Below are 13,490 nucleotides of genomic sequence, written 5' to 3'. Positions count from 1 at the left end.
TTATTAGGTAGTTATACCTATTGTACAGTGGGCACATACAATACTACACAATAATTATGAAGTTATTGGTTATTGCACTCCCACACATTATATAATGTGTACCTACATAATATATTTTGCTGATAGTTCACAAATTAACAATGGAGAGTAAAAGGTGTAAGCGATCACTAATAATATTAAAATTATGTGTTTTCTATAGAATCTATTTGAAATTTTTTTTAAAAATAAGGGAGTAAGTTATTAAATATTTTAACATAGCTGACAACTACTATAATCCTCTGCAATGTATAGAAGCCAGCTGATCATTATTTCTATAATTTCCATCAGTTATAATCATGGTCAGCCCACTTGAACAAAATTTAAACTTCACTATCAGTCTATATCAAAGAGACCGACGGGATTACAGAAACTATATTAAGTATTAGCTCATTCTCCACTTATATTATTTTTATATTTTATGTCTTTTATCACTCATCACTAATCACATTTTGGATCAGACAATTAGCTTTAGTTTTCAACTTTGATGATGGTTTATACTTTATAGTAGAAAATCTAATATAGTCGTTACAATGGGTGATTATAAATATAAACAATTTAATACTTTTCTTATATTTTGGGAAAAAACAACAAAAAATATCAGACACGGGAATTTTTACGCAACACCAGTTTTTGAGGCATGATAAAATTTTAAAAATATGTTAGTTATTTTTTAGTTAGTTATAGACATTTGAAATGTTCAACTTTTAAAATTTGATTGGAGAGCGTATTGATTTTACAATGATGTGTGTTTTATTATTATTATTTTTTTGTTAAGACAATATAATTAACTGATTGTATCATTAAATTCGATGGAAGATTCTGTTAGTAATTTGGATCTAATTGGTACTTGTAGGAGGTTACTTTTGAACATTGAATATTCTTATTACTTTTAAAAATAATTGGGAAAAACTTATATAAAAAAAATAGGGGGAAATAGGTATCTAACTGCTCTACTGAACAGTAGGAGTTGAGTGTATCTCATCATTGATTAAGCGTTATATATGTCCATTATGCGTGTTAAAATTGAATTCAATGATCTATTGTTTGACTTCTACTGTACAGCAGAGTTAGTTCCCTTTTTATTGTAAATCGATGTTTATATACCTATAAATACTATATGAGTTATAATACTAAAGTTGGTTAGGCATTATATTATAGGTAAAACACAGGAACCTCTCCAGACGTTGCCATGACTAAACTCTACACGGAGTAATGATAAAGTGTGAGATATTGTATAGAAATTGCCGGGTTTACATCAGGTTGGTAACGCCCAGTAACCTCTCCAAATATTGCCGTAACTACGCCGATTCTATACAGGTTGAACACGGAAATGCTCTAGGTATTGCCGGAACTATTTATTTATTTACAACAATAATAACCGATAGGTACATTTTATAATTTAAAATGGTTTACAATATTTGAACACATATTTTAATGTCAAACTAAAATAAAATTATACCAATTTTTCAATATTAGTTTTAAATTACTTTGTATTATATAAATATATAAATGGATTAAATAATCCATTGTAACAAATTAGATTAATTCTCCAGTTGCGTTGAAAAGTAATACGTTAAATTAATACTATATCTATACAAATATACAATTGTAATTAAACAAATTGTATTAACTTATAGCTTAGCATTCTTAATGTTGAGTACTTAATTAAAATAATTTAATTGTTCAAATTAACTTGGACACTTTTGGATTTTGGTCGAGCATGGTTGACGGTTATAATAAAATAATATGCATACAGGATGTACTCCTGCCACTAAGGAATAAACTTTCGATTGAAATTGAAACTATTTCAAAAACTACAAAACTCATTGAAACTTTTCTATTGTGCCTATCTGTATATAATGATACAGTGGTCAGTGGATCATGACTCATATAAGTACTACACTCAAAACAAAAAATTATACTTCGGAAATTTCTTGCTTCGAATTCAATGTTAAATTATTGTTTCAATAATTAAAAAAAAATTTCATAACAAAATACAGAATTATAGAATCATATTACAAAATTTTTGTATATTATAGGTACTAAAATAAATATTAAACATGTACAAAAATTAAATTCATAGTATTACACGTATTTTGTTTCCAAGTCATAAATGTTAAACCATAAACATCTATATGGAGGTAAAAAAACTCACAGTATAATAGTAATTTTATATTAAACGAAACTGAAGCTTAATAATTTCGACACCGAAAACTGTAATAACCATCAGTTTGTTTTATTATTTTAAAGACACCAAAACTTTACGTAATAGGGTCGCTGCATCACCCAACCCGGCGCGAGTATAGACCACTGCACTATACGGGCAGAATTAATTAAATAATATTGTTATAACGATAATATTACAGTTAACCGCGAATAAATGGGTATACGTGACACATGGTTACCGGGGTAAGTTACTGACATTGTGGTGGCGGCAGTCTCTTTAAAATATAATATATTACCTACTTAATCAAGCATGGTTGCGTTTCGTATCCAGTGTTGAGCCGAGATAAATATAATTTTATCTAGATAAAGATAAAGATAAATTATAATAATGTTATCTAGATAAAGATGAAAAATTTTTTTTTATCTAGATAAATTATCGGATAAATTTTTTATTGGACTATAGCACTCTCCATAAGTTTGTAGTAATATAGAATAACTTAATAGTATGTTATCGAAAATGTCGATAGTTATTAGTAAATACTACCTACTTAATAAATTACTTAATTGTCTACCTATAAATTATAATAAATAAAATCCGTTTAATAAATTAAATTATCTGGATAAATTCATCTAGATAATGGTGATTTTTATCTTAGATAACTGTGGAAATTAATATTCTCTATTTATCTAGATAAGATAAAAGATAAAAGAATATTTATCTAGATAAACTCAACACTGTTCGTATGCGTCGGCATGGGGTGGATTGTGGATGGACAGTGTTTAAAAAAAAGTGAATTCAAAACGTCGAGACTTATTCGTTATTACTGACGCACTGCGGAGGTAGCTTTTCTCAATTTCTATTTTATATTGAAAATTTTTGAGACAAAATAGGGTGGGGTTCCTCATAAGCTTTTCGTAAAAGAATTTAAAAATAACGAAAATTCAGTCAAACCTTTTTTTAAGCGTTCGAAGTTTATATTTGATGAAATCGGATATTTAAACGAAAAAACAAATTGAATTACCTATTTTGTTCTAATTAAATAAATGTAAATCGTCGAGACTTGAAACTTTAGGTTAGGTGTACAAAAAATATGATTTAAATTATTAATACCTAAAATAGTCAATAATATTGTACACGTAAAAATAAAAACTGAAATTTAAACAGTTATTATTATTTTATATTATTACATATGTTAAGAAAGAAAAATATTAAATGTTTCATAAGAAGAAAAATAAATTAAAGTTAGTTAAATACCACGTAGAGGAAGGTGTTGAAACACATGAGTGTAACAAGTAATTATGAAAATAAAAACTATACTGTGATAACAATATTAATTAACAAGTTATACTATTATTATTGTGAAACAATCATTAAGACATTAATTGTTATTTGTTTTAAACTATAATTTTTCATTACATCATTATTCATCATTGAACACACTGTAAAGTAATATGTTATATACCTACACACGTCGAATTACAAAAGTTGTAAAATACCATTTAAACGATGAAAAGTTAGTACAATTTCCTTGGGATATTTATTAAAATAGAGTTTCTCAACTTTTAAATGATACACATATACCCACTATAATATACAATATGCAATATACATACTAATCTAATGTTTATATAAAAGACCAGTTTACCTATTTCACCTTCCTGTCAAAATAGTTACTTACATTCTTTAGTTTGGATAAAAATAGCATTCTGAACTTGAGTGCGGCTGCACAATTTTATTGCCATAGTAGTATTTGTATTTATTATGTAAGTTCAATCTGAAAAAAACTGAAACATAATAATACACACTTGCAGTCATAAAGGTACTATTAAACACCACCTACGTCCTACATATTATAATATATATGCTGGATTTTTTTTAATATATTATACGATAAACAAGAATAATAATACATATATGAAATAACAATTAATATAGTCCATTTTTGCAATTACAGTTTTACGTCGTGTGTTCAGTGGGTGTGTCCAATGTGCCCACAGTTCTGCTGAGCTTGGGTCTGCTTCAACTGGTAGCCGGGTTTACCGTGAGTCTGATCCTGCAACACATCCGCCGGTACCATATAATAGGTATACAAATTGCGATTACATATACATATAATAATATAATATATTATATACTGCCTAAAATATTATAAAAATGTAAAACGTATTAAAGTGACTGATCCGAGTTGGCTCTCTTTGATGTTATTTCGTAACGATTATTATTACCACTGTGGTTTTCCAGTGATTGGGTTGGCGTTTCATTCGTGTTTGCTAATGGTGTTGATGAAGTGGAAACCGTCCGGCGACGATGCTGCGCTACTGTACGTCATAGCAGCCGCCTGGGGCGTGTGCAATGCCATTTGGAACACACTGTGTTTCAGTAAGTATTAATAACTATATAACGGATATAGGTATTATTTGTTATCTCACCAAACATCTGAACATTTTTATAATTAAATTCATAATTTTGTTATTGTCATCACTCATCAATACGTCTTGTTATCAACAATTCAAAACAAAGATTGAGAAATATTATCAAAGATTTTTACAAAAATGCTACTTATATTACACTGCATAGTATTATACTATTATATTATTAGTAATAGGAGCTATATACTATACTATTACTCTATATATTCTAAAGTTTAGTTCAAAAAAACTCAAATTATTGCACACTATAATAATATTGTACGTACTTGAGTTCCAATGACGTATTTATAAAGAGGGTAGGTAATGATTTATCGATTAGTTCAGTGAGATACGCATCATAATATAATAATCTCACTCAGTGACTTTCACTTTCTTTAGAATTGAATATTCATTATGATAATAATAAATAGTAAATAAGTACTTAGTAAAAGTATTAATTAACATTTATGCTTAAGTACTTATTTCCAGGAAAATAATATTATTTTATTTGCAATATCTAAATTAAATAATGTTAATTTTTAAAACTATATTTGATACGATAATTTGTTTACTAGGTACTACGAAGAACCTTTTTAAAGATACCACTCAGTATTAATTCTACTGTACGCAAATATGACACTTAAACATTAAATCATACATTATTATCTCCGTACTATTATACTTATTAGAACTCATTATAGGTATCTACTACTAATTTATATCAATTAAAAAACGACTTCAATTTGCAAGGAACTGAATAGAAATTTTGTATACACTTTATCGTATTCTGAAAAACACCTGTTATTATTAAATTATACTATTGTACTTTCACCAAATTACCTTCATTTTTAGAAACAGTAATCCAAAAATTATTTTATAATATAGGTACAAAACTGTACAATAATTAATAATAATATTATATTATAATACCGATCAGTGGCGTATACAAGGGGAGACACGGGAGTCAGATCTCCTCCTATTGTCTTTGGATTGGATAATCTTCCATATTGTGTTTAATGTGAATTTTGAATCAATTCAAATTATATTAATTGTTCCTTATTGTTAAATATTTTACTACCGAAGTAAAAAGTTTTGAGAGAATGAGGGATTTTCAAATTTTCCCCTTCCATTTAGCTATGTCGTTTTCTTTTTTTGATCCCCCTCTTTCAGAAATCATTTCTACGCCACTGATACCGATCATAATAGTATAATATTTTTCTTTGGACCTTATAGACAATATTGACACACGAAAGTTTAATTAAATTATTTAATTACTTAATGTAATCCATAAAATGACACGATTTTTCAAAATTTAGTTGTAATTATTATTAATGTCAACCAGTATCGTATTGATTTAAGCTGACATGAGACCGTAAAAACACATAGTGAACCATCATTTTTGTTTCGTTCTATAATTATATTATATTGTGTAAGTTTAATACGAATTTAAAACTCACACAAATAATATTTTTTTGCGAATCAATAAAAATGGATGGATAAAAAATACAAGAGAGCATGTTTATAATACCACAACTTCTAAAGTTTTGTTAATAAATCATATGATGCTGTGAGTCTATTGTAAAAATAATACTGTGTACAATATACATTCTTTCAAGGACAAATAAATTCCTTCATACATTTTATTTTACAAATATCGAATTCATACTTATTTAATTATATAATAATATCTATATAGATAATTAACATATTATCTCATAATTCAATACATACACTGATATTAAACAGATACTTATCTGGATACTCGATTACATAATAACGATGACCTCTCTTATAAGTACCTATATTCTAGGCCTCTAATAACTAATAAGGCGTTACAAATTATTAACTTCTTTTGTTAATAACTAGTTAAGTGAAATTAATATAAAATTGGGTAGGTAGCATTGTAGCAATATAACTATGTTTCGTTGACTATAAACAAATAAAAGTAATTGGCGAAAAGTACCTGTATCTATGGTATACCAAAACACTACGCACGCAGTCGACAAGATCTGGCGAGAGAAAAAAATAACTGTTGCCCAAATCGTTTGTATGTACATAAATATAAATATATAGTACAAAATATATGGTACTAGTTTATGTAAATAATATTATAATACGAAATAAAAATAGATTTTATATGTGTGGTGCCGGTGCGACAACAATACAGACAAAAAACGTTTCTGTTTACGTCTTATGACTGCAATCGATGGCAGCGCCAGAACTTATTGGCTTTGACCATGGCCATCATGTTTTGTGTGTGGGTCTAAGGGGGGAGTGGGACTTGGTGGGTTTTTGTTGTTGCTGGAGACAGGATTATATATGGAGTCATTATATAGTATATTATAATATTACTTTATATACTGCGTATAAATTATACATATTGCGTACATTATAAATATTATAATAAAAAGTCACGTAAATATTCAAAAAATAATGTTTTTCTACCATTTTTGTGTAGTTTATTAAAACTATAACAAGTTTACACTATTTAATTTAAAAAGAAATTTGCTTTGTTAAGTTCAAGTGAAATTTAAATATCAATGAAAAAAGTAACATTGTGAAAGTTGAAAGTTCATAAATTGTACCATAAAAATCTAGTAAAAAATTTTAAAAAGTACTATGACAAATACTTTTTAACGTGTACCTATAAATATTACTATATCAAAAATATTTTTTCATCATAACATGCGATAAAAAATGTTTATTGCCTTGTGGTATTTATTTTTTTATAACTTGTTTATTGCATTAACAGATTAAAAATTTTGGGTCAAACCGTATTAGACGAATTTATATATTATAGGTATCTATATAATGGTTTTTTTTGTATAGTTAATATTACTTCACTGATATACAAATTGATTCACCCCCTTTTTTTTGTAATCATTAACTTAATCGAATTATGAATTTCGGAATTTCAAGAAAACATTTGATTTTTATACCATTTAAAGAGCTGTGGCAATACAGACGTTTTTAAATGATAACCAAATATTTTACTTTGAATTATTAAGCTGGTACACCAACCATGGTTTTATGAAGTTGGTTTTTATTCAATGAGTTTTATGTATTTAAATCCAAATTTGAATAATTAATTTAATTTATGAGTTATTAAAATACATAATATACTAAGATGATAGTCCTTAAAAATAGTTTTACAATAATATAAGGTATTATTGGATCTAGTATTTATTATACTCAGACAATTTTCACAAATTATAAAATTTTGATAGATAAATATTAATAACTACAATTTTTAAATCCCTATAGGCCCTAATACTCCATATCTTCCAAATCCATTATCATGGCCTACAGACCTGCGGATTCATAGTATACCTACATAACATTAACTAACTCAGAATTGCTCGATTGAATTTTGATTTAGACACAACAACATTTTCTAAAAAGTCATAGGGTTAAACATTTATAGGAAAAGTGGGTGATTTTTATTTGAAAAAAGGAGTTGGTACAGCCATACGACACTCGTTACATGGTATAAAAATTAAAAAATCTATATATGAAAATATGGCCTTTCAGTATAACCAAAAATTGAAAGGTGAATAAACTCATTAATAAAGGAAAAATAGGAACGAGCTTGCTTGGCGAATCTTTTCGTATATTGTAGTCTACGTAATAAAATCATTTTAATATTTATGCTAAAAATATGTTTGATGTTTACGTGATGTCTACGTGAAAACTTGACACCTTGATGACTGGCGGTATCTATATATATGGGCTGCCATTATTTCTCCAAAATTAAATGTCAGAAGATAATGACATGGTATTATATTATATACCTCTATGCACAAGTCACATGTGAGTTTAGATCCCTCTGCGATCAGGTTTGATTGAGGTTTAAATTTATGTAATATCTCAATTCTCTGGAAATTGTATTAAAATTTTGTCTATGCATAATTACATGGTAATTAATTATTATAATATTACTATGATCAACGATGGTGTCATAGTGATTGGTGGTAGTCTTTCGTCTAATAATTATTTGGCCTTTTCATGAACCTATCAGAGTTACCACTTGGTAAATAAAATAAAATAAAATAATGTTTATATATTTTTTTAAATGTCTAGTAAAATACAATGACAAATCCATGCAATAACAAAATAAAAAATTCGACTTGGCCAAAGTGCAGGAGAGGGGCGATCACCACCTTATATCCATCATCACTTTTGAGAGTGCTATTGTTGATGTCGCATTATTATTGTCATTGTTATACTGAATCGTATAAGTCATAACAATATAATATTATGATTTATGTTATTAATGTCGTTTCAGACTTTGTGATATCTCTGTATCCGGACTACTGGCACGGGCCGATGGCGCACGGCTACTTCTTTCGGTACGCGGGCATGGCGCTGGCTTTCGGACTGCACAGTGTCGTGTGCAACACCACCAAACTGTACTGCTTGTCGGCCGCGCTGGTGGTGGCCGTAGTGCTGTACGGCTGGTTGGAGTGGCGATTGCAGCTGACCGGCAAGCGACGACGGGCCGCCAACCGTTCATCATGACGACAGATCGGAGCCGCGTCCGGCAATAATTAGTAACCCGCCACCGCGCAAGTCGTCAATCAGGATTCGTACAGTCGTCCTCACGATCCGAATGCCACCGCCGCTGACACGAAGAGCATTTACGCCAATCATCACGTCTCTGTAACTGCAACAGCAGTCACCACCGCCGCCGTCGTCAATCGTCATCATCTGCATAGCACCGCAAATATTATGTATTATTGCAGCACGGTGACGTCTCGCCGAATTAAATACATCATAAGTCATACGCATAAGACAAAATACTATAATGTTACATTATAATGATATCTACTATCAATAATATTATCGTTATTAGCTGCAGCGGACGTCCTGTACAAGACAAACAAACAACTTACTGGCCCGCACTGACCGTATTATATGTATTATTATTACCTACTTTATATTACGTAACCGTACCTACTTGTTGATGTTTTTTTTTTTAACGGGACGTATGCATACAATATTCGTCTTGAATACGTAATAATGTGCGCTAAAAGTAATAAAAAAAATAATAATAATAACAAATAAAAACAGGGTGGTTTTTTTTTATTTGTTTAACGTGCCACTCGTAATTTTATACAAATCAATATAATTTGCATTTATGTACAGCATGACGTATATACCGGTTAAAACCAACAAACGGCAAACTCGATTCGGCGAGAGGATAGTTAAACTGCTAAAACGAATCGATTAAAATAATATGTTGTTCGTTTCACATCGTTTATAAAAGCCATATTTTAATAGTAGGTATAGGTATATTTTGAAACGACGAGTGGTTGTTTAACATAAATCACACTGTATAAATACGAATGATAAAATATATAGTACAATGTTATGCGCGTGAATAAAATTACGTTCATTCTTAAATACTCAATCAGCTGATAACAAACGTTTTCTTTCAAGACCACGCGTGATGCGAGTAAATGCGATTATAAATACGATTTGCAGAATTGAAAAATTTGCAATTATTCCATTGCTACAACTTATTCCTTACAATTCACTAACAAATCGGACTTTGGAGTGGCACGCAAATATACGCAATTAACAGTTACCACCTCCGCCTACTAGACTTACGGAAGCTCGAACTATACCTTATCACATAATATTTCCGTAATACCCGTTATGATAATACTACCATCACGTTATGTGCGCGTGAAACTCAGAAGCCCCCCCCCCCCCACAATAATTGAGATATACATATTGTAACAATAATTATCATTGTTATGTAACGATCCTATGGTTTCATGTTTACCTTTAAATCGCCAAAATGTAATTAATTAGTGCAATTAATACAAAACACCCAACAAAGGCGTATTCAGTTTATAATTGTATTTCAATTTCAAACCAACAATTGGTTTTGATTTGTTACGAAAATATAATAAGTTTATTTTGTATTAGATGTGTGATTTTTTAAATTCCAAATTGCTCTATTTTAATAACCTGCATATCTTTAAAAACTAAACAGTACGTATTATAAGAGACACATTTTTTTTAAAATGTTATTTCTATGTTCTATTTGTAGAATATGAAAATAATAACTTTAAATGCCTATCTACAAATAAAATATATTATATGACAATATATAATATGGACATTTTGAATAAAAATTATAATAATAACTGTTTGTAATGTTTGTATGTGTTTTTATTTTTAAATTATAGTATAAAGTAAAATAATATACCTTCCCATTATAGTAGTAAAACAAAAAAACTAATTTTCTCTTAATTATAAATATTTAGGATGTCAACAGAAACGTTGAAAATATTTGATTGGTGTATTTTTATTTTCATTTTATGTACGAGTAGATGATAATATTTCAAGAATTTCCTTGATCTCTTAAAGCAAATATTTGACTGATTATCAAATAATAATATAATATTGCATATTCGCATTTTGGGTAAAACACTTCAATGTCTTCATAAAATCATAAATTCAATTACAATATTAGTTATCTATCCTAAATAACATATTGCCGGTGAAAATTATAATGAAATCAAATAAAAATCAATTAATTTTATTTAATTGTAAAAGTTAAGTTATTACACTTCTGATATTATTAAATGATCAAAAATAAAGTGTATGGTTGAAATCAACTCTAAATTGAATAATAAAATATTCAAATGGCATAATTGGGGAAAAATTGTGAGTTTGAAAAATAATTGTGTTTTAGATTACGTTATACACATTACGAGTTATATTTCCGAAAAGCAATGGCTATTACTCATTTACATTATATAAATAATGATTAATATTGCCTAATAATAATTTAAAATTTTAGGTAAGTAATAAAAATGTCTTCACTCAATCTGCAATAAAGTAACAAAACAAATAAAATCAATTATTTGATGTTGTAGACACATTATTATTAGTGTTAATATGAGTCTCGAGTATTAATTCAAAACGTATTTTTTTATACCCAACTATTCTCAACTGTCAACAGATTGTTCGAAGGAACATTTTATGTACCTAAAATTTAAAATTCACAAACAACGTAGGCACGTAATGTCCCACTATGTTCTACTGGCAAAATATTGGAGGCGAGAAGCTCAAAAAGTTAAGCAGTAAAATATCAGGACCTGAGAGGTGATATCCACGCATCCCCACAACTATGCCAGTGACAAACATAGAAAGTATTGCAGTACTTACCCCATTTGTTACTTAATCTTTTATTAACGTATTTATTATATTTAAAGTCGATTTATGGTTTAATTTTAATTTTTAGTTAATGTTAAAATGTATGTTTGATCTATGTTTAAGAATATAGAAAAAAGTGTTGAATTATATTTAAGTACCTACCACGAAATTAAAAGTGAGGCACTCCTTAAAGCATACCCTAATTCCAGAGTAGGCACTATCTTAAGAAATGCGTTGTGAACATAATTTACGTTAGTAATGAAAATTAATAAAACACCCAAATTATTTAATGTCGCTCAACAGTAATGATTGTCAGAAATTTATATAGTTTATTATATGAGTAAATTTAATATTTTATAATATCACATCCACATCTCATAAAGAATATAATGTGACCTCTCGTCGTCGCTGTTGTGTATAACGAAGAAGCCAATTACTCAAAAATATAAACAATAATTATTATATTAATTATGCTGTTGCATTTAGATGAATTATATATTATAATAACTATATTTAAATTTTAATGGATGTTAAATATATATTTATAAAATGTGAAATTATTATTTAAGACGCCACTTTGGTGCAATGTTTTGTAAATTAATATTAATTCCTGCTTTCAGTTTAATCTAAAAATAAGTTACCTATGTGAATGTCTACAACGTTGTAATTTGTGCATAGATATATGACGTATAGTTTTAATAAAACACGTTTTAAAATAATTTTGATTAATATGTTATTTTTTATTCATTATTTAACTTACCTTTTGAATAAGCAAATATTTTGCATACACCTATGCAGAAGACGGATTTGAAAAATTCTACTCGTGTCCACGCAAACAAAATATTCATTATTATAGTTACCTACTTCAGTGTAGACTTCGACTATAATGAAGCAATAAGTTGTATCTTATTCATATAGCGTTTGAGCTATAGCGTAAGCAAATAGCGTTTGAGATGGGGGGGGGGGGGAAGGGCTGAAGCCCTTCTCTAAAAAGATTAAAGAAGCTACAAAAAATGTAGGTAATGTTTTGGGTGGTTGAAATTGTTGTAGGGACACAGCCCCCCCCCCCCCCATATTGGTGCCTATGTACACAACCATAATAATATAACAGGTATATTATATTATATTAAACAATTAATACCTAATAAAAATAAGCATACCTACCTATAATTCATACATACCTATAACATAATATTGTGTATTTATTTAATATTTTAATTGGATTCCATGACGATAACAATAAAATAAAACATTTCATTATGATTGTGTTTTTGTATTACATTTTGTGAAAAAATTTCTAAATTTATTTCCTACGTATGTATAACTGTAAAACCTTATTTTACGTATATATTTTACATTGCTGTTATAGGTACTTTATAGTTCATACTTATAATTCATAGTATAATATTATAAGCTTCAAATAGTAATATCTACATAGTACATATGCTATAATAATACTATACGGATGACGGGCATCATCTTTTATTTAATTATTATACTAACAAATAAAAAAATATGTACGAATAAAAATTTAGACCAAACTACCGCTCATCTCTTTAAGATGTTAATATGTTATTTATTTAAACAAATAGCCTCGATATGTTTAGCTTATGACGTAACATTAGGCGTGAGCAATTTATTGTAGTAGGTAGGCTTTATCTAAACAAAATTCCATTAAAATCTGGTTACTTAAATTATTCTTGTTA

At 28.3% G+C, this 13,490-nt stretch overlaps 1 protein-coding gene across 1 annotated transcript in view; it reads left to right on the top strand.

The window, feature by feature from the left end:
* LOC132941376 (protein unc-93 homolog A) overlaps positions 1-12,485 on the top strand; it is a 38,435-nt gene extending 25,950 nt beyond the window's left edge. Inside the window, exons 6-8 of the mRNA XM_061009410.1 lie at positions 4,161-4,290; positions 4,448-4,585; positions 8,900-12,485. Of these exons, the coding sequence (XP_060865393.1) occupies positions 4,161-4,290; positions 4,448-4,585; positions 8,900-9,132 (501 nt within the window). The 3' untranslated portion in view covers positions 9,133-12,485. The remainder of the gene's footprint in view (positions 1-4,160; positions 4,291-4,447; positions 4,586-8,899) is intronic.
* Positions 12,486-13,490: the final 1,005 nt, after the last annotated feature.

This window comes from Metopolophium dirhodum, chromosome 3 (assembly GCF_019925205.1).
Source record: "Metopolophium dirhodum isolate CAU chromosome 3, ASM1992520v1, whole genome shotgun sequence".
Lineage (NCBI taxonomy): Eukaryota > Metazoa > Arthropoda > Insecta > Hemiptera > Aphididae > Metopolophium > Metopolophium dirhodum.
This window is presented reverse-complemented; position numbering and strand designations above follow the sequence as displayed.